A 23583-nucleotide genomic window follows, 5' to 3' on the forward strand; every position below is an offset into this window, starting at 1 on the left:
AAGACGGCTACATGAAGTCGAATGCACCTAATGGCTTTCAATGGCGGCCATCTTGGAAAATGGCAGCCATATTGGATTTTTTTGTGTGGATAATGTGCTTTTTGGATAAAGTGGGTCCCAAAGAATATTTGTGCAAAATGTGATGCTTGTACCACAAAGTGAACGATAGTTTCACTAATCTGCCGCACTAATACTGCAGCTGATGATTTATTCCAAAGATTTACAGACGGGAAGCCAACGGTGCCACAATGGCTGAATCCCAAAGTGAGCCCTGAGGACTAAGGACTAAAGACTCACAGACTTAATTGATCTCAGGTGCTAAGTGAGTGAGTGTGTGAGGCCACATGGGCTCATATAGGTATAAATAGGATTGGGACAGCACTTCACCAGATCACATGTACATTAGCGATGTTTAATAACAAAGATGTAGCTGACACTTGCACCATGCACGTGTGTCGTGCTGTTGTTTACCTTTGTAATTTCCGGATTTTCACAACACATCACAACACTTTGAACTGTGTGTAATTCCCTTAGGTGAAGTCTGCAACGATGCAGACTCACGGGAAGGGCTCGGTAAGTGTGTACTCAAACCGTCACGCCCTTTGAATTTCCACATTGGGACAGCCCTAAACACTTACAAATTCTGCAAGAACGCGCACCAAAGTCTTTGAGTCTGTGAGTCCGGAGTTTGGGATTGGTCCAATATGTGTGCACATACACACCTTAAAGTCTGCAGTTTACAGTGAGGGCTACTGAGTCCTGTAGAGAGAAGCTGAACTCCAGACTCCTCCAGGTCATTGTGACTCAGGTCCAGTTCCTTTAGGGAGATGGAGGACTGCAAAGCAGAGGCTACAGCCTTACAGGATTCCTCTGTTAGCTTACAACCAGCAAGTCTGCATAGAGTGAGAGGGCAAGAGACAGACATCAGAAAACAGAATGGTGGCATGAATACATTTATACTCTTATCCTTATTATAAACATTTAATATAGAATAGATAGAACAGAGGACAATGACTAGAATACTAGCTTCTGCTAGTAAGCATTTAGTTGGTATGTAGTTGTCATTCTGCTAATATCAACATGACAATGTACTTGATCTAAAACTGCATCCTGCAGGTCAGAGCTGGGTAGGTGTCCCTTGCAGCACTGATGCCATCATTTCACAGCTTGTTTTCAAAAGCTGGCACTGACTCAGTCTGTTTTAACACATACTGCAGCTGATGATTTATTCTAAAAAATGTACAGACGGGCAGCCAACAGTGCCACAATATGAGTGCACATACACACCTTAAAGTCGTCAGTTTACAGTGAGGGCTACTGAGTCCTGTAGAGAGAAGCTGAACTCCAGAATCCTTCAGGTCATTGTGACTCAGGTCCAGTTCCTTTAGGGAGATGAAGGACTGCAAAGCAGAGGCTACAGCCTTACAGGATTCCTCTGTTAGCTTACAACCAGCAAGTCTGTATAGAGTGAGAGGGCAAGAGACAGACATCAGAAAACAGAATGGTGGCATGCATACATTCTTACCATTACTAGATGCACCGCATAGCGGTACACAATATGACCGCCGCTCAGTTCTGCACATTCTCTCCAAAAGAGCTTGTCAACTTGTCAAGTTGACGCTTGTCAACTTTCCTGTATCTCCGATTTGTGCAATATACTGTATGTATTTATCTCCTACTCTTGCAGCTCATGTGTATAGAGTGTGTGCATGTGTGAGTTTGCTTGTATAAAGGTGTGTGTGTGTGTGTGTCTGTCTGTGTGTGTGAATGTGCATGTGTGTGCATGTGTGCGCATGTGTGTGTGTGTGTGTGTGGAATCCGTGGAAGTGTGTTTATCTGTGCGTGTGAACTTAAGTTACTTTTTAAACTGAGCCCCCTGCCGGCTCAACATAAAAATGGAAATCGGTTTTGCCAATAGCCTACTCACTATATTGGAATTTAACAGTTACGCCATTTTAACAGTAATGTCAACAATATATAGAAGACATCACAACCTGCAAAAAGTAATTTCAGGGAGGTATCTAAAAATACTTTAACCTACTGAGATACTGAAAAACAGATGAATATTTCAGTTTGTTCAATAATGTTTGTTCAATAATGTCTAGTCAGTATACCAAATAAGAGAGGCCTATAGATAGAAACTGTGGTAATAAAATATGAAGATTTTGGTAGTTTGGGCTTTTCGTGTATCCTTCTATTGTAGCCATTTAGCCATCTACTTTAGGCCTGAATTATATGCCAATGAAATTACACTTGTTAAACTCACCTCAATAAATATTTTGCAATCATTTAATCCACCATGGGCAATGCTAAAGTTACTGTTACAAACCAGTGGCAGAGTTGGCGGTCCAACGGCGGTACCCACCAGTGGCCCGCTGGAGTTTTGCTCATCAGTTCTCTGGCGGTCCACCGGCGGCTCAGAAGCGGCTCCAGATAAAGGGCCACCCTTTTGCCGCTTACTACCAGCTTCTAATTGGCCTTATTTATGTCCATAATAATGAAAATGATGTACTAAAATAGCAATAATACTATAACACTTTCCATTTGCCCTCAATCAGAACAATTTACAATTATTTACAGGGCTTACCAAAGTTACCAAATTTACTAAGGTGAAGACAGTGCCTGCTGATGAGAAACCTATAAATGTATTCTGTAATTTAATAATCCAATATAAAAACATGTATCCTCAGCAACTATCACACAGACTCACCACACATAGTATTAGGTTCAATACATTTTGTTTATTTATTTATTTTACATGCTTTTGTTTATTTATTTTACATGTTCATTTACATGCTTTATTTATTGTACATGCTTAAACAATTTATTAAAATTATTTTTAATAATGATATAAATATGCAACACACTCTTCAGATGTAAGGACTTAAAAGCCACCTTTCCTGCTGCACCAGTCTAATTAATTTGGAGCGCCAGGGACCTCCTCAAAGCCCGGCCCAGCATCCTCTTAAACAGCAGCTTTGGTGGTTTTTCCTCCCAGAATAGCAAAATTGAGCTGAATTTACTACCTTTTCACTACCATCAACATGTTTTCTACTACAAAAGCAAAAGGTGAAGAGTAATGTAATGCAATACCTTTCCAAAACACAATAACACATTTAAGAACAACAGGATTTAACAATGAACAAAGCTACTGGCATTTCAACAGGGGTGTGTAGGCTGTCAATAGGCACTGTATTTACCGGCATGGCTGGAGTTGATGAAGCTTGCTGGGTGGTGGTGCTGGCAAAGGTGCAGTGGTCTGAATGGCAAACTCTGTTGAACAGATTGGTTTAGTGAGATGATTACTGCAATGGTATATGACACCTGGCACATGCTAACTAGCGCCTAAAGTACAAACACTTCTAAAGGATATTTCTACGTAATTCTCAGACAAACCAGGCTAGGGACCACATGTACAGACCCTATAAATACTAACCATGATGTCAGTTTTTTATTCAAATAACTTGAAAGAGATCGTCAGGTATAAATGCACCATGCTAGTGGCCAGTTCATTCATTCACATGCTGTTACATGCTAACTGGTGCCTAGAGTACAACCACTACTAAAGGATATTTCCACTTAATTTTCAGACAAACCAAGCTAGGGACCACATGTACAGACTCTATAAATACTAACCATGAGGTCCGGTTTTTATTTAAATTACTTGAAAGAGATCGTCAGGTATAAATGCACCATGCCAGTTCATTAATTCAGATGATGTTACTAACTAGCGCCTAAAGTAAACACTTCTATTTCCACTTAATTTTCGGGCAAACCAAGCTAGGGACCAAATGTACAGACTCTACATTTTGGAAACAGGTGTTGGCTAGAATTACGCTTTAAATACAGTTTTTAAAATGAAAAGTAGAGATATAGAGAAGAGATGTTTTACTTACCTAGTCCTAAGCCTGCTACAGGTGGTTTGAGTAGCCTACTGACATTGTAGGCTATTCGCATCTGCTTGGATGAGTTTGCTTGATTACGTTTCTAAACGTAAAGACATTTACCAACTTCTTTATAAGTCTGACGGTTACACAGTTACGTGCAAGAACAACAAGTCACGTAAGAGATGAAATCGTTTAGCTTACTGCAACATGAGAAATCAAGTAGTGTGAAACTAGCGACAGTAAAGAAAATTCCAATATGGCCGCCATTCGGAACTGAGAAATCCGAAATCACAACTCCATCTTCTTCGTTTGTCTTCTTCTCTCTGATCTGATCTATCACTCACTGAGCAGCGCCAGCGCCACACACCAGTGGCAGCAGGCTACAGTGTTTGAACATTGTTGCATTAGTTCTGCATTTGACGTTCTCATATAAAATTGTAATAAATAAATAATTGTTTTATTTGGTAAGCACAGGGTAGCCACGGGGGTGGCCAGTGACACAGCTACATGGGGCACGGGCCATTCTAGGCTTCAGTGTAGAACAGACACGTTGAGGGACCATTCACTAAATGCACACATAAATACATTTATTATAGCCCCCCATGGATGAAATTCCACAAAACTTGGCATACTCCAAGAGGGTGTCAGCTTAATCATACACATGAAATTTGGTGCAGTTCATAGCATCTCATCTGAAGATAGGGGCAATTAAAGCAATATTACATTACATTTTCAATTTTTACCATGGGGGTGCAAATCACAAATGACTGGTTATAAGCTAAGTTGATCCGAGCTCTTGAGACCAACATACCATAAAAAAATTGTCATCCTCGGTGCCACGGTTCAGGTAGTTATGTAGGAAAAACTGCAATTTTTGGGCTTCGGGCGGGGGCAGCGCGGGGGGGAGTGACCCCCGGGGACGAAACGAAATTTTTCCGCACAAGTCTACGGAGGCTACATGCCCACCAAGTTTCATGTGCCCCGGTGTTACGGTGTCCCGGGAATCGTTGACCAAAAAATGACGAAAAAAAAAAAAAAACTTTGACAACAACTATATGACCGCTTCGCTAGCTACGCTAGCGGCGGTCATAATTACCAAAGGTTTTTAGCTAAAATCTTATTAACATTCTTTAACAGACATTGACACATTATAATACAAATAAACAGGGAAAGGAATAGAGGACATTGAGTAAAATAATAGTTTCTACTTGTAAGAATGGGGTTGTGATTGAAATTAGTTTATCACAGAATCCTCTTCCTGCAGCAATTACAGATTTTGTAGCCTGACCGCTTCATCTCTAAATGAGTCTTGTTGCAATGTGTTGGGTCACTGCCTAGTTTTATGATGAATATTAAAGTAGTAATATCACTTTGAGAAAAACAGTGTGCAAAATGAGATAATACAGCTTAGGTATTGTACAGCTTCCCTGCAAATGGACTCCCACTATCATCCCAACCTCAGTGTCCAGCTCCCTGTGTGGATGTAGAGCTCTATATGTGCATGGACACACTAGCAGGGAGCACTGAACTGATCTGGGGTCAACTCCCTCTCATCAACACAGGCACAACAATCAAATGTTTCTCAAAATGCTTCTATGCCCACAGACTGAATGTGAAGGTAAGACCTCTGTGAACTCTTTCAGAGTTTTACTGACCTCAGTTTCTCCAGGTGGCAGTTTGAGTTTCTAAGACCAGAGAGCAGCTTCTCTGCTGATGTTTGCAGATCACAACCACTCATGTCCAACTCACTCAGTTGAGAAATATATGAATGAACTGACACCACAAACTCACGGGAGCTGTCTTTGAGTCTACAGCTGATGAGTCTATAGTGAGAGAGGAAAACACTTTAAGCAACAGGTCCTCTATACTCCTTACATTCCAAACATGAAAGGACAGAAAAAAGATGTGCACTGTGCAAGATACAGACCTGACTTTACAGTCTTGATTCAGTGGTTGATGGAGCAGTTCTCCTCCACAGTACTGAAGCTCACTGTCACTGATGTCCAGCTCTCTTAGGTGGGAGTTTGCCCACTGAGGAATCAAGGCCAAAAACCTTCCTCTCAGTTTACAGCCAAGAAGTCTGTAAGAACACAAACCATGTAACAGAGAATAACAAATAGTAAAATCAGAGAGGAAACATGAGGGTACGGTGTACATTTTAGGACATCCTCGGACTCAGGTGTCAGACTCAGAAAAATATCCGTCATCTTCAGACAAAAAAGTCTCGGATGAAAAGTTATCAGAGTCAGGCTTCAGACATCAGATGACAAGGAGTCAGATGTCAGAAAAAATCTGTCAGAAAAAAAGAGTCAGACAAAAAAGATGAAAGTTGTCAGAGTCAGGTCTCAGAAAAAAACTCTGTTACCATGGATACTCCAAACAAACTCAGCTGAAGAATCAACACGTCACGTGAACTAGCTTGCAGAAAACAACTTTGTATTAGGCTAAATCTAGGTTCTACACAGTCTATGATTATATCAGAAACAAGCCTGTAGTTTGCTTGCTGTAGCGGTAGCCTAATTTATTAAACGGAAGAGTTGTTTTCTGCCAGCTAGAAATAGTTCACCTGACGTGGTATTCTTCAGCGGAGTTAGTATCCATAGCAACCTCATGACTTAACAAAGATCATCAACAACAAATATCCTGGCTACGATTTGCACGAGTGAATCAGCCTAACTTGCAGAAAACAACTGTTTCGAATTATATCACAAATAGGATATGCTTCCTTTACCAGTTAGAAACAGCTGGGTTAGCATAGGCTACTACAAACAAACTCCGCTGAAGAATACCACGTCAGGTGAACTATTTCTAGCTGGCAGAAAACAACTCTTTCGTTTAATAAATTAGGCTACAGCAAGCAAACTACAGGCTTGTTTCTGATATAATCATAGACTGTGTAGAACCTAGATATAGCCTAATACAAAGTTGTTTTCTGCAAGCTAGTTCACGTGACGTGTTGGATCTGCAGCTGAGTTTGTTTGGAGTATCCATGGGAACAGAGTTTTTTTCTGAGACCTGACTCTGACAACTTTCATCTGAGACTTTTTTGTCTGACTCTTTTTTTCTGACAGATTTTTTCTGAGACCTGACTCTGACAACTTTTCATCCGAGACTTTTTTGTCTGACTCTTTTTTCTGACAGATTTTTTCTGAGACCTGACTCTGACAACTTTTCATCCGAGACTTTTTTGTCTGACTCTTTTTTTTCTGACAGCGTTTTTTCTGAGACCTGACTCCTTGTCATCTGATGTCTGACATCTGACTCTGACATGTCTGACGCTGAGGCAGTTTTATCTGAGGATGACCGAGGTTTTCCTGACTCTGACACAGTTTTGTCTGAGGATGATAAGGTTTTTCTGACGCTGAGACAGTTTTGTCTGAAGATGACGGTTGTTTTTGACACCTGAGTCTGAGGATGTCCTAAAATGCACATCGTATGAGGGGTGAAAACTGATGTTGTTAGTGTATCATCAGCAGGGAGTATTATGCTATTATATACTGTAACAGCAGGGTTGCCAACTTCGGGTGTTTGGCTGGAGTGAGATTTTGAAGGGGGGGGTGCATTTGGCTTATTTGAGGGCCACGCCAAAAAAAAAATGGGTGCCGAAGATATCAGCACAATCTTTAAGTGCAGGCCCCTTGCCAGACACACGGGGCCCATAGCCTAGACCATAGACTACATATAAACATCTGGTAGTTGTTAAACCAGGTGAATAAAATATAGGTCTACCAGTATGGCTTTCCCAATGTCATTTGTAGTGGTGTTGTAGACCGATACAACTCATCCAATAAAATAATAGGTCATTTACAGAATCATACTGTGTAGATGTTCTGTACAGTAGGCTATCTACCCAAACAACCATCCATCAATCCATCTATATATTTAGGCCTATCTATCTCATGTAGGCTATCAGGTTAGGAGCCATAGTCAATGAAAAATAGCCTACATGATAAGAAATGTAGTGTCACAATTGTTTTGATATTGATAATCAGTCAAGAATTTTGATATTTTCTTGATTTGATTTGGGAGCCCCCCCCACAAAGATCACAAATACATTAGCCTACAAAGCCCCCAACACACTCAGTGAAAAGGTGGTTTCATGTCTATGTTTGTATTTCAAACATTTTGAAATTCATATTAAGTTTACATTATTTATGATCTGCGTAATTAGCTAAAATACATAGTAAGTTGACTATTTCATATTGATTTTAGATTTTTACACAATTGTCATACTCACTTAGGCTACATTTAGCCTATCTTTATTGTCATTTAATGCCTGTCACTTTAAGAGAGTGATAGGTTTCAGTCATGCTTTTCGGCTATCCTAAAGTTATTAATATGTGGAAGTAGCCAAATGCTTTGTTTTCTATGTAGTCAAAAGACCAAACAAGTGGAAGAGCAGTAGCCTAGTTCATTATTTTGGGGCGCATACAACCTGAAGTTGGAGAACAAGTAGAAAGCCTAGTGAAATTGAAATTACTCGGTCATGCCTTATAGCCTACAAATTAATTAGTACAAATTAATTAGTACATCAACAGCCTAAATTCACGTTGATTTTCTCGCGATCCGTCTATCACAGCAACTAGTAGGTCTATAATACCATCGAAAAGATTGTGCTCTGTCAAGAGTCATTCATTCATATCAGTGTGACTAGAACTTCGTGAGCAATCACGCCTGCGGCGTCGGGTCCTTATTACCACTTCGAACGTGCATTATTTTCCACGGCGCGTCGTTGATTATCCCTTACATAATTTCTCTGCGCTGAGAACGTTGTAGTCAGGTATTAGACCTATCCCTGCAGTTCATCTAAAGAGCCTATACATGCCTTAAATTCGTCTACTGCCTACACAATGATCTGCTGCATGTGGTCAAGTCACCAACTGATAACGAACGGGTTGAAGAAAAATAAGAATGGATTTTGGCGTGACATTGCTTAAGTCTGCGTGAGAGCGTGAGATTGATGCTGAAATCGTGAGTGTCACGGCGAATGCGTGAGAGTTGGCAACCCTGCTTATAGCCTACAAATTAATTAGTACATCAACAGCCTAAATTCACGTTGATTTTCTCGCGATCCGTCTATCACAGCAACTAGTAGGTCTATAATACCATCGAAAAGATTGTGCTCTGTCAAGAGTCATTCATTCATATCAGTGTGACTAGAACTTCGTGAGCAATCACGCCTGCGGCGTCGGGTCCTTATTACCACTTCGAACGTTCATTATTTTCCACGGCGCGTCGTTGATTATCCCTTACATAATTTCTCTGCGCTGAGAACGTTGTAGTCAGGTATTAGACCTATCCCTGCAGTTCATCTAAAGAGCCTATACATGCCTTAAATTCGTCTACTGCCTACACAATGATCTGCTGCATGTGGTCAAGTCACCAACTGATAACGAACGGGTTGAAGAAAAATAAGAATGGATTTTGGCGTGACATTGCTTAAGTCTGCGTGAGAGCGTGAGATTGATGCTGAAATCGTGAGTGTCACGGCGAATGCGTGAGAGTTGGCAACCCTGTAACAGACAGGTCTGGGACCAGTTCATTCACATCAACATGGACATTAAAGGGATAATCCGGAGTGAAATGCACTTTAGATAAATTTTTCGGACTATTGGGAGTATATACGTTGAGTTGACACCAAAATCATGTAATTCGGATGTATTTTGAGAAAGTTCGAGTTCACCGTTTTTAGCCAAAACTCGTTAGCCTGGAAGTGACCGGGGCAAGTCCTTTCGCCGCTACAAAACGCTATTTTTATACCTCTTCTACTGTTCCAACCAACACTACACTTATGTGGTAGTGAGTAGAGGGTCCCTAAAGCCAAACCGAAGTATCTCCACGTCTTTATGTGGTCGGATAGAGAGTCCAGAATGAATTTAATCGAGTCCGTATACCTTTCCGGAAATGTTATTAAAATGTTGTTAACGCGTTGCTAGCTGCAGCAGTGACATTTCCGGAAAGGTACTGACTCGATTAAATTCATTCTGGACTCTCTATCCGACCACATAAAGACGTGGGGATACTTCGGTTTGGCTTTAGGGACCCTCTACTCACTACCACGTAAGTGTAGTGTTGGTTGGAACAGTAGAAGAGGTATAAAAATAGCGTTTTGTAGCGGCGAAAGGACTTGCCCCGGTCACTTCCAGGCTAACGAGTTTTGGCTAAAAACGGTGAACTCGAACATTCTCAAAATACATCCGAATGACATGATTTTGGTGTCAACTCAACGTATGTACTCCCAATAGTCCGAAAAATTGATCTAAAGTGCATTTCACTCCGGATTATCCCTTTAAGCCCAGAGCTTCTAAAACTCATGTTCTGAGTCTAGCATCCAAGAACAGTGACAGTCTCCTACTCTACTGTATGTCCAAAGTGTGGAGTTGGTGCAGGTGCAGGAAGAAAGCTCTCTGCATTATAAGAGACTCCTCTCACCCAGCACATGGACTATTTGTTCACCTGCCGTCTGGAAGGAGATATTGCTTCAGAAAAACAGTCTGATGCTGCCAAAGCTTCTACCCACAGGCCATACGACTGTTTAACTCATTGTAACTAGCAGACAAATTTCTATACATAGGTACCGATTTAAAGCAACACCATGTAAGTTTTGCTCTCGGGGTCCCCCTACAGTTGGGAAACGGCAATTTCTTCTACATGTCGTAAAATCTGTCACGGTTACACCAGAAGCAAGTTAGACATAGCGTACAGTAGCCTATAGGCTAGATTGAGGCTGCACATTAAATATTAAATTATGTGGTAGCCTACTACGATACCAGTTGTGATACATTTGTAAAACTAGGCTTTCAGCTCAGGTATGTGCACGTTCTCGGTATTGGGATGATGTTGGTTATTGTTGGTCATTACTTATTTTAAAAAAAAACAAAACGATTACGATATTTATGAGCAATAGCCTAATCTAGGGTGGTCATTTTTAGTGTCTTTATAACATAAAAAAAAAATCGATGGTCACCAGATATTGTATTCTATGGTATTCACGTCCATAGTGGCATATATTTGCACGCCCAAAATGTTTGGAGAGGCAGAGCTCTTATAATATGATGACAGAATCTTACACATGATAACTTTGTTTTTCAAGATAATTGTTTGGTCAGTAGCCTATAGGCGGTAGATTTAGCCTACGTTGAGCTATAAGCTCGGACTGCCTGCGTTGCGTGTGAAATGTATAGCTATTCCAGGTAGCCTATCCCATAGCATGCATTTCAGCATATCATCATATGAATATAATTCCATGGGTTTTATTTTTTTCAAACGCCAAAAGATCACGTAGCTCATGTTTATAAGGCACCAACTGTCTATTCAACGCTCGCACAGAATTTGAGGAAGTGGTGGGGGAAGTGGGCCCTATATGCCGTAAAGCAGTCGAATTTTGTAGTTCTTTGGTTCGTACCGGTTCGTACCCGAACCCCAAAAGGTTGAAAAACTCCATGGTGTTGCTTTAACACAGATTTTGTTTTACTTCATCTTTCAGTTCATTGTAAATGAACGCTAGTTGTGAGAAACATTTCCACTTCACTGTAGATGTTTTAGATATGGCTGGAACGATAAATGCACTTAAACTTGAACCTCAATGTGAATTTGAATGTGTAGATAAGACCTCTGTGAGTGTGAACTCTTTCAGAATATCACTGGCCTCAGTTTCTCCAGCTGGCAGTTTGGGTTCCTAAGACCAGAGAGCAGCTTCTCGTCTGATGTTTGGAGATCACAGCCACTCATGTCCAACTCACACAGTTGAGAAATACATGACTGCAGAACTGAGACCACAACCTCAGAGGAGCTGCCTTTGAGTCTACAGCTGATGAGTCTACAGTGAGAGAGAAAAACACTATAAGCAACAGGTCTTCTACACTCCTTATATTCCAAACACGAAATGACAGAAAAACAAGATGTGCACTGTGCAAAATACAGACCTCACTTTACAGTCTTGATTCAGTGGTTGATGGAGCAGTTCTCCTTCACAGTCCTGAAGCTCACTGTCACTGATGTCCAGCTCTCTTAGGTGGGAGTTTGCCCACTGAAGAGTCAAGGCCAGAAATCTTCCTCTCAGTTTACAGCCAATAAGTCTGTAAGAACACAAACCATGTAACAGAGAATCACAAATAGTGAAATCAGAGAGGCATGAAGAGTGATGTTTTCAGTGTCTAGTTAAAACACTCTACGGTTGACAGGGCTTTATACAGGGAGTATTATATAGACAGGTCTGGGACCTGTTCTATCACATCAACATGGACATTAAAAGCCCAGTGCTTCTCAAACTCATGTCTTGAGTCTAGCATCCCAGAACAGTGACAGTCTTCTACTCTACTGTATGTCCAAAGTGTGGAGTTGGTGCAGGTGCAGGAAGAAAGCTCTCTGCATGAGACTCCTCTCACCCGTCACATGGACTGTTTGTTCTCTTGCCGTCTGGCAGGAGATATTGCTTCAGAAAAACAACAACAGTCAGAAGCTGCCAAAGCTTCATTCCACAGGCCATAACATTGTTAAACTCTTTGTAACTGACACACAAGTTGTATACGTGGGTACGGATTTAAAACGATTCGGTGTATTCATTTATTATGCTCATTATTCTGTATATTCTTAAGCATCTCAATTTAAGAACTTGATTGTAATTTATTCGTTTTACACTTATCTTTTTTGAATTGTCACTTTTAAAACAGTTTTTTAAAAAAAAAAAAAAAACTTTATTTTCTAACTGATTACAAATGTACACTGTAGATGTTTTACAAATATGGCTAGAATGACAAATAAAGTTAAACTTGAATGTGTAGATAAGGCCTTGCTGAACTGTCTTTCAGATTATTACTGACCTTAGTTTCTCCAGTCGACAGTTTGGGTTTCTAAGACCAGAGAGCTGCTTCTCATCTGATGTTTGCAGATCACAGCCACTCATGTCCAACTCACTCAGTTGAGAATAATATGACTGCAGAACTAAGACCACAACATTAGACGAGCTGTCTTTGAGTCTACGGCTGATGAGTCTGTGGTGAGAGAGGAAAACACTATAAGCAACAGGTCCTCTAATACTCCTTACATTCCAAACATGAAAGGACAGAAAACAAGATGTGCACTGTGCAAAATACAGACCTGACTTTACAGACTTGATTCAGTGGTTGATGGAGCAGTTCTCCTCCACAGTCCTGAAGCTCACTGTCACTGATGTCCAGCTCTCTTAGGTGGGAGTTTGCCCACTGAAGAGTCACAGCCAGAAATCTTCCTCTCAGTTTACAGCCAACAAGTCTGTAAGAACACAAACCATGTAACAGAGAATCACAAATAGTGAAATCAGAGAGGCATGAAGAGTGATGTTTTCAGTGTCTAGTTAATACACTCTACGGTTGACAGGGCTTTATACAGGGAGTATTATACTAATAGACAGGTCTGGGACCAGTTCTATCACATCAACATGGACATTAAAAGCCCAGTGCTTCTCAAACTCATGTCTTGAGTCTAGCATCCCAGAACAGTGACAGTCTTCTACTCTACTGTATGTCCAAAGTGTGGAGTTGGTGCAGGTGCAGGAAGAAAGCTCTCTGCATGAGACTCCTCTCACCCGTCACATGGACTGTTTGTTCTCTTGCCGTCTGGCAGGAGATATTGCTTCAGAAAAACAACAACAGTCAGAAGCTGCCAAAGCTTCATTCCACAGGCCATAACATTGTTAAACTCTTTGTAACTGACACACAAGTTGTATACGTGGGTACGGATTTAAAACGATTCGGTGTATTCATTTATTATGCTCATTATTCTGTATATTCTTAAGCATCTCAATTTAAGAACTTGATTGTAATTTATTAGTTTTACACTTATCTTTTTTGAATTGTCACTTTTAAAACAGTTTTTTTTTTTAAAAAAAACTTTATTTTCTAACTGATTACAAATGTACACTGTAGATGTTTTACAAATATGGCTAGAATGACAAATAAAGTTAAACTTGAATGTGTAGATAAGGCCTTGCTGAACTGTCTTTCAGATTATTACTGACCTTAGTTTCTCCAGTCGACAGTTTGGGTTTCTAAGACCAGAGAGCTGCTTCTCATCTGATGTTTGCAGATCACAGCCACTCATGTCCAACTCACTCAGTTGAGAATAATATGACTGCAGAACTGAGACCACAACATTAGACGAGCTGTCTTTGAGTCTACGGCTGATGAGTCTGTGGTGAGAGAGGAAAACACTATAAGCAACAGGTCCTCTAATACTCCTTACATTCCAAACATGAAAGGACAGAAAACAAGATGTGCACTGTGCAAAATACAGACCTGACTTTACAGACTTGATTCAGTGGTTGATGGAGCAGTTCTCCTCCACAGTCCTGAAGCTCACTGTCACTGATGTCCAGCTCTCTTAGGTGGGAGTTTGCCCACTGAAGAGTCACAGCCAGAAATCTTCCTCTCAGTTTACAGCCAACAAGTCTGTAAGAACACAAACCATGTAACAGAGAATCACAAATAGTGAAATCAGAGAGGCATGACGAGTGATGTTTTTTAATACACTCTACGGTCGACAGGGCTTTATACAGGGAGTATTATACTAGACAGGTCTGGGACCAGTTCTCTCACATCAACATGGACATTAAAAGCCCAGTGCTTCTCAAACTCATGCCTTGAGTCTAGCATCTCAAAACAGTGACAGTATAATCTACTGTATGTCCAAAGTGTGGAGTTGGTGCAGGTGCAGGAAGAAAGCTCTCTGCATTATAGACCTCTGAAGTTCGCCTACAAAAAAGCCACCATCTTTGCCCAAATAAGGAGATCCGGTATCTCAAGATTTTTTCTATGGGAAAATAACATGGGGATTTTGAATTATCGCACCTGTTAAACTCTCACGGGGACGAAGAAATTGGAAATGCAGACGTTTTGCGCTACAAAGTTTTGTCCTCTGCCTTCAAGTGCATACTGTGATCTTCGGTAGGTGAAGATGGCACACTTTGATCTTCGCTACCCCAGAGCTAACTTACAATGCAACTTGCCATAGGCAGTTGGCTTCAATTAACTCCCGGATCTCCTTATATGGGCAAAGATGGCAGCATTGGATCCTTTTTGTAGGCGAACTTCAGAGGTCTATAAGGCCGCGTTCAGACTGCAGACGAATCTGATTCAAATCTGATTCCTTCTCATATCCGATTTTTAGGGCTGACTGTTCACACTGCCTTTAGCAAGTGTCCAAATCGGATATGGCTCTGTTCAGACTGGGTCACATCAGTAACAGATCTGACAGGTTGCTGTAGCAACGAAAACAAACATTTTTGCCATCTGGAGGAAATACTTGCCAATTTGGTGTGATTAAACATTAAACAATACAACTAGGTGAGTGTTCATTGAATGCATGCATGCGTGTGTGCATTTGCGCGACAGAAACCGAAACTAATCGGTGGCAAGCTCCGCTTCAAACTGTTGGAAGGCTATTTAATTATTTAACAGCATTTAATAGAACGACGTGGATTCTTGCAACTTCCATAGAAACAGAGTAGAGACTGTATAATGCACTATTTAGCATTGAGTATTGTTAAGTCACGTTTAATATAACATGGTCAAAAGACAAGCCGTAACGTTGGCCCACAACTCGAAATAGGTGGGCGGTGACGCGCGTAAAGCACGTAAAGTCACGCCACGGACAGTCAAATCCGATCTGAGTGTTTGGAGCTGTTCAGACTGAGATGCATCTGTCCATATCCGATACGAATGCGATATGAAACTACCTCCTGGATGTGGTTTGCAAAAATCGGATTTCATGTGACCTGTCACTGTTCAGACTTCAAAAGTGACATCCGATTCAAATCTGAATGGGCTAAAAATCGGATTTTGGCTGGCAGTCTGAACACAGCCTAAGGCTTAGTTCACACTGGCAGTCGAAATCCGATTTTTTGCTTATCTGGATTGTATCTAGCTTGAATTTTGGGTAGTCTGAACAGCACAAAACCGCATGAAATGTGATTTTTCCAATGCTGATTCGCACCACATACGGAGGTGGTTTCAATATCACTTACTATCGGATATGACTCAATCTGAACAGTCGAACCACTTGAATAGGATTTCAACGTGCCCCTTTGGTCATTTGCACTGCGACAAACAATTGCAACGTAATTCTGAGTGACGGAAGTGATTGATAGATTGATTCAGAGCGTGCGCCAGGGCTACCAGCAAAACAAAAACCAACGTCAGACTCAGGTCATCATTTTATGATGAAACATGGAAAACTGTAACGTTAAAGCAACACCATGTAAGTTTTGCTCTCGGGGTCCCCCTACAGTTGGGAAACGGTAATTTCTTATATCTGTCGTAAAATCTGTCACGGTTACACCAGAAGCAAGTTAGACATAGCGTACAGTAGGCCTATAGGCTAGACTTGAGGCTGCACATTAAATATTAAATTATGTGGTAGCCTACTACGATACCAGTTATGTGATACATTTGTAAAACTAGGCTTTCAGCTCAGGTCTGTGCATGTTCTCGGTATTGGGATGATGTTGGTCATTGTTGGTCAATTACTTATTTAAAAAAAAAAAAATGATTACGATATTTATGAGCAATAGCGTAGCCTAATCTAGGGTGGTCATTTTTAGTGTCTTTATAACATAAAAAAAAAAATCGATGGTCACCAGATATTGTATTCTATGGTATTCACGTCCATAGTGGCATATATTTGCACGCCCAAAATGTTTGGAGAGGCAGAGCTCTTATAATATGATGACAGAATCTTACACGTGATAACTTTGTTTTTCAAGATAATTGTTTGGTCAGTAGCCTATAGGCGGTAGATTTAGCCTACGTTGAGCTATAACTAGCACACATAACCAGCTCCCGTGCAGTTTGGTTGGCAGCATGATGACACTAGAATCTAGTGACTAGATGACAGAGCTGGGATAGCCTACACGTGCTTTTGTTGATAAGCCGATTTCTGCAGGAGGAGTTCTCACGTCTTGGGCAAACTCGGACTGCCTGCGTTGCGTGTGAAATGTAGGCTATAGCTATTCCAGGTAGCCTAGCCCATAGCATGCATTTCAGCATATCATATGAATATAATTTCATGGGTTTTTATATTTTTACGTGAAAAGATCACGTAGCTCATGTTTATATGTCTATTCAACGCTCGCACAGAATTTGAGGAAGTGGTGGGGGAAGTGTGCCCTATACTGTATGCCGTAAAGCAGTCGAACTTTGTAGTTCTTTGGTTCGTACCGGTTCGTACCCGAACCCCAAAAGGTTGAAAAACTCCATGGTGTTGCTTTAAGGGTGACGAGGTATTTGCGCTGCGGCTATGCATAATAAGTTGGAAAATATAAAAAATAAATCCACTTTCATCCATGACGACTTGGTTGTGTACAACTCTACCTAATGAATCCAGGTGTGTGTAATTTATATCGGATCTGAGCATTGCACGCCAAGATCGGATGTGATCGGATTTGAGCAATATGCATTTGCAATATGCAATGAGAACAGTCAGTCAGGAAGATCAGGTTCTGATCGGATATGCAAGACATCCGATTTCGACTGCCAGTGTGAACTAAGCCTAAGAGACTCCTCACCGTCACATGGACTGTTTGTTCTCTTGCCGTCTGGCAGGAGATATTGCTTCAGAAAAACAACAACAGTCAGAAGCTGCCAAAGCTAAATTGCACAGGCCATAACATTGTTAAACTCTTAGTAACTGACACACAAGTTGTATACGTGGGTACGGATTTAAAACGATTCGGTGTATTCATTTATTATGCTCATTATTCTGTATATTCTTAAGCATCTCAACTTAAGAACTTGATTGTAATTTATTAGTTTTACACTTATCTTTTTTGAATTGTCACTTTTAAAACAGCTTTTTAAAAAAACGTTATTTTCTAACTGATTACAAATGTACACTGTAGATGTTTTACAAATATGGCTAGAATGACAAATAAAGTTAAACTTGAATGTGTAGATAAGGCCTCTGTGAACTGTCTTTCAGATTATTACTGACCTCAGTTTCTCCAGTCGACAGTTTGGGTTTCTAAGACCAGAGAGCTGCTTCTCATCTGATGTTTGCAGATCACAGCCACTCATGTCCAACTCACTCAGTTGAGAATAATATGACTGCAGAACTGAGACCACAACATTAGACGAGCTGTCTTTGAGTCTACAGCTGATGAGTCTACAGTGAGAAAGGAAAACAGTATAAGCAACATGTCCTCTGTACTTCTTACATTCCCAAATATAAAATGCCAATGAATAAAAGATAAACAGTTTTTAGATCCAACAGAGTGCACCAGTCTGTGTGCACTGTGCAAAATACAGACCTCAATTTACAGTCTTGATTCAGTGGTTGATGGAGCAGTTCTCCTCCACAGTCCTGAAGCTCACTGTCACTGATGTCCAGCTCTCTTAGGTGCGAGTTTGCCCACTGAAGTGTCATGGCCAGAAATTGTCCTTTTAGCTTACAGCCAACAAGTCTGTAAAAACATACATCATGTAACAGAGAAACACAAATAGTGAAATCAGAGAGGCATGAAGAGTGAAACCAGGGACCAATAAAAAGTAAAAAACGAAACTGTGCTATTGTTTAGAATAATACACTCTATAGTTAAAGTTGCTGTCAGTGATTGCACACTATATTTAGCTTGTTCATGTTTATATTTCAATTTCTTAGCAGATGTAGCCTAGAAATCTAGACGCCCCTAGCGGCAGCAAATGTAATTTGGCCGGCGGGGCAGTCTAGGCATGATCCATTGAGCCAGGGAGCTGAGAACCCCCAGCACCAGCGATCCAATCACAGGGCTTAACATAATGGTGACTGACATGCGACCAGAAGTTGCGACGGTAACGCATCCTGTTATTTGAAAACAAGAAGATGATTCGCTTAGCGTTATCCTATTGCGTGGAGAGGGAAGGTTACGCATCCTGCTACTTGAAAACAAGAAGATGATTCGTTTAGCATTATCCTATTGCGGGGAGGGAATTTGAAAGACAACTGTTTATCCCACCCCTCCGATTGAGCCCTGTCTACGGTGAGTGTCCAGACCCTACATCTTGATGTGGGTCTGGCTCATCAGGCTATAGCAGATGTGTTTGTCCATAACAATATAGATTATACAGTATTTGAACCAAAGATCAAACAAAACAACACAGAGAGGTAGCTCAGCCCTCCCTGCAGTATTCCTAGAGGAACTCCGTGTTTTGGGGGACACGCTGCCCCCACTTAGTTTGTTTCCAGTTTTCAGAGCCTGGGCTGCTTATAGAGACTGTTTCTACCACAGTGTAGTCACAGGATGGGAAGCTAGCAGTTTGTGAGGAGACGTTCACTGAATGTGACAAATAAAGTTTTGGGCTTGAAATTGCTGCTGAGGTGCTCCATATTCGACAAATCTGGAAGGAGTACTACAGTTCTTAGAGATTGCTTATACTAAAAAATGAATTGGAGATTACTGAAAATGAATTCCTATTGCAACACACTTATAGTGCCCTCCATAAGTATTTGAACACAGGCTAAAGTTGACAAAAAAGAGGAATATAAAATCCGCTTTTGGAATTGATCATAATGCCTTAAATACATATATACCCCCCCCCCCCCCCCCCCCCCCGTCAATTCCTCAGACAATTCCTCAGTCTACAAACTCCCCCTCTACACTACAAGCCCCCTTTCTAACATTATGCTATCTGAACCTGGTCCTGCAAACGATTAGACCTACCAACAGATCAACCAATCAAATGCTAAGCCTAGGTTTATTAGATTATTTCATTTAAAATGTATCAACTTCTAGCAATAGCGTTACTTACTTTGGTGGTGTGCTACACTGGTCTCTTACTGTAATAATGATGGATACATGTCTTAGAAATATCACTAAATAGGCTACGTGGAAACACTGACAATGTCATCCGAAGTGGAATCTCAATTGCTGGACCTATTGATCGCGGCCTGCAGAAGATGTTTTCGGTGTTGACTCTCCCTCAGTTCTGGCACAGCGTTGTGCACAAATATCCTGCCCTTGGTCACCATGCAATCAGAGTGCTTTTGCCTTCCCGTACCACCTACAGTATTTTGTGAAGCTGGCTTCTCTGCACTCACACAGCTAAAGAATATCCCAATGTGCATTTGTTAGGCTAATAAATGTGCATATTCATGTATTTGAATATGTACTGTAATCATATTTACCCTTTAATTCATTCTAAATTATTGGCTTGGTGAATGAGTGCTGTACATTTGCTACTGGGTCGTGACTGAGTTGGTATATTCAAATTTGGGTCACAGGGAGAAAAAGGTTGAAAACCACTGGTCAGAGGTTTGTGGTCATCTAGGATACTGTTAAGTTTCCACAGGGCTGCTCTGGTCCAGGACTGATTCACTAACCACAACAATTTCATAGTTTTGGACTTGTCCCCTTACTGAAATTGTCTGATTCCTCATGAAGAATTATTTTGTAAAATTATGTAACTGTAATTTTACTTGCCTTTTTTTTGTTATAAAAAACATGTACAGTATTACTGGAAAAAACATCAGCTGATAACTGCAGATATTCTGTAATAAGTTTTAGAAAAGACTGCAGTGATTTGCATACAGTAAATCACATCAGTGTTGCTGATTTAACAGAATGATTTAAATGATGCACGTGTGTAACATTTTGTTGCAGGAATGATATTTTGAAGGTGTTGATCACTTTTTACAAAAATGTGAGTTGTTCGTCTCCAAGTGCTATGTACAGTTTTACTTGTGTGTAGAGATTTGACACAATGAGACTCCTGCAAAAAACATGCAAACTAAAACAGTATACTATCTGACAGGTTTTGTTTTGGACCAATTTTCAACAACATTGCACAACAATAAAAGCAAATGATTCTAGCAGCAAATAACAGTGACATTCTATGTCAAACAAGTGAATGTAAATCCATGTGAATAGATACAGTGAGACCTCTGTGCTTTCAGAATATCACTGACCTCAGAATCTCAAGTTTGCAGTTTGGACTAGTGTAGAGCAGAGAGCAGTTTTTCTCCTGACCTCTGCAGGTCATTCTGACTCAGGTCCAGCTCAATTGTAATTAAATTATGATCAGACTGCTGCCCACATTACAAGTATCAATTCAAGACCAAACATATATGTATTATTATTCACAACATACAGTTTTTAAAAACTAGACAGTAGGTCTTTTTAAGATTCTTTGCCAAGATTATTTTATAGGGGGAGCAGCTGGGTCCAGACTTTCTATTGGGGTGGCATTTCAGAACCAAAACTACTACTGTATGAAAACCACTAAAAAATGTTTTGAATATTAGGATAGCATATTTAATAATGACAATACATTGTGTAAAGCCAACACTGATGCACAGGTCCATTCACAGACAACCTGAACTCGCCTGATGCTATTTTCTAACCCGACTGCTAACCATGAGTATTATTAAAGAGAAAATTATGCCATATCAACCTAAATGTTCCACTGTATTCTGCGCTCTATACTATCCTTTACAAATAATGAAATTAGAAAAGATATATCAATCTGGTAAACATAGCCTGTGTTTGGCAGTATGTGTATGTCATTAGTCTACAATATTACTAACCTCAGTGTCTCCAGTTTGCAGTTTGGACTCTGTAGAGCAGAGAGCAGCTTTTCTCCTGACTCCTGCAGGTCATTCTGACTCAGGTCCAGCTCTCTTAAGGGGGAGTTTGCAGACTGCAGAGCGGAGGCCACAATCTCACAGGACTTCTCCGTTAGCTTACAGCCAGCAAGTCTGCAAGAGGGATAAGACCCCCAAACATACAAAGAGGGATTACAGTAGAGAATGAAACCCAAGTACAATTACAGTTATTACTGTATGATTGTTAGTATTTTTACTAGTGCTACTATTGTATTATGTTATAACAGTCTAACCACAGACACACTAATAAAAGGCTGATCAGTGTTACTATACATGCGATCTGAAGAAGGCCGTTGGCCGAAACGTTACCGCAATAAATAGTCTTTCTTAAAACTCGGAGTGTGCGGCATCTCTCTCTCCTTACTACGTCTATTAGTTGCCTGCACCTCATTTTTTGGTGTGCGTTTACACCTCTTTTTCATAGATCAGTGTTACTATACCAGAGGTGCATGTACATCCTGTGCATTGAATTAAGAGTTTGACCAGATATCAGCTGGTACTGAGATGGAGTATTATCATGATGGAAATGTAATTACAGAGGAAAGCTTGTATATCCGTCAGTTAAATAATACTCTAATCTACATCTATCTGATGATACCCTGGCCTCAGTGCTGCTGCTGACCATTTCGTTGAACTGCTTTGTGATGCCCCCCCCCATCCTTTCTACACCCAATATACTGTACATCATGTGCATTGAATTAAGAGTTTGACCACCTCCTGGTGCCGAGATGGAGTATCATCATGATGGGAACGTAATACTGAGGAAAGCTTGTATATCCGACAATTAAATAATACTCTAATCTACATCTATCTGATGATACCCTGGCCTAAAACACACTTGCTATTAAAACTGGAGAATAAACATAAGAATTGAGGTATCTGAAAAATAAATACTTGAAAATACTTGATGTTTATAGTGAGGAAATATGTGCATGTGCATCCTGCAAAATTAGAATATTGTGGAAAAGTACATTGCGCTGTCCAGATTGAGAGATTAAAGGGTCAGGAAACTTTACTAAAACTTTGACTTAAATAGATGACTAGAGCTCTTCCTAGATTTCTATATTATTAATTCTTCATTCTCATATTTTTTCATGAGCTGTAAACTGTAATCATCAAGATTTAGATTATCAAAGTTAAAACAAAAAAGACTTGACTTTTACTTTATGTTATGAATCTTGAATACATGAAAATTACACTTTTGAAATAAATGCAAAAAACAAATGTTGAGATGTACAGTACCTGTATGTTATACATAACTTCAGAATTGTGATGTGTTTATTATACTCACAGAGCCTTCCTGCAGCATCTCACAGCTGGCATAAGTCTGTGTTGTCCCTCCTCTGGTAATCTGTATTTGCTCAAGTCAAACTCGTCCAGCACCTCCTCAGACATCAGAAGCATGTGGGCCAATGCTGACCAATGGGCAAGTGACAATTCATCAAGAAAGCCATCTGGTGATGCCAGATATACTTGAACTTCTTGATGTAGAGAATGATCATTCATCTCAAGTAAGCAGTGTAAAAGATTGATGAATCTTTCAGGAGACAGGTCCTTCCTGTTGAGTTCCTTGATATATGTGCATGTGCTCTTGATATTCCCTGAACTGTTGTGGATGCTTGGAAATAAGCCTTGTAAAAGGGCCTGATTCTGCTCTACTGAGATGCCTACAAGGAAGCGGATATAAAGGTCCAGGTGTCCATTCTTGCTATCCAAAGCCTTATCCACTTCCCCTTTCAACAGATTAAACAAAGTATTATCATGATAACAATCATCATCATAATCATAACTGTCATAATCATCATAACTGTCATCATCATACCCTTCTTCTTCCTCATCCTCCTCTTCCTCCTCATCCTTCTCTTCTCCCCCCTCCTCTTCCTCCTCCCCTTCTCCTTTCTTCCCTTTACTCTCCTCCTCCTCCTCATCATTATAGTCTCGACTAGGAAGTCTCTTCAAGGAAGTTCTACTGAGAAATGCATCCAACGTGTTTTCTTTCAGATAGGAGGCAAACACATGCAGTGCAGCCAGAAACTCCTGGATGCTCAGATGCACAAAGCAGTAGACCGTCTTGTGGTGAAACACA

At 40.5% G+C, this 23583-nt stretch overlaps 1 protein-coding gene across 1 annotated transcript in view; it reads right to left on the bottom strand.

Moving 5' to 3' along the window:
- The window catches only part of LOC134077936 (uncharacterized), an 84826-nt gene that overhangs the window by 53262 nt on the left and 7981 nt on the right, over positions 1–23583 (bottom strand). Inside the window, exons 9-21 of the mRNA XM_062533576.1 lie at positions 22789–23583; positions 21420–21590; positions 18169–18321; positions 17853–18023; positions 14162–14314; positions 13885–14055; positions 12987–13139; positions 12710–12880; positions 11813–11965; positions 11536–11706; positions 5815–5967; positions 5543–5710; positions 1368–1458 (exon numbers count right to left, since the gene is read on the bottom strand). The exon at positions 22789–23583 is cut by the window's right edge and continues 1186 nt beyond it. Coding sequence (XP_062389560.1) covers positions 1368–1458; positions 5543–5710; positions 5815–5967; positions 11536–11706; positions 11813–11965; positions 12710–12880; positions 12987–13139; positions 13885–14055; positions 14162–14314; positions 17853–18023; positions 18169–18321; positions 21420–21590; positions 22789–23583 — 2674 coding nt within the window. The remainder of the gene's footprint in view (positions 1–1367; positions 1459–5542; positions 5711–5814; positions 5968–11535; positions 11707–11812; positions 11966–12709; positions 12881–12986; positions 13140–13884; positions 14056–14161; positions 14315–17852; positions 18024–18168; positions 18322–21419; positions 21591–22788) is intronic.

This window comes from Sardina pilchardus, chromosome 1 (assembly GCF_963854185.1).
Source record: "Sardina pilchardus chromosome 1, fSarPil1.1, whole genome shotgun sequence".
NCBI lineage: Eukaryota > Metazoa > Chordata > Actinopteri > Clupeiformes > Clupeidae > Sardina > Sardina pilchardus.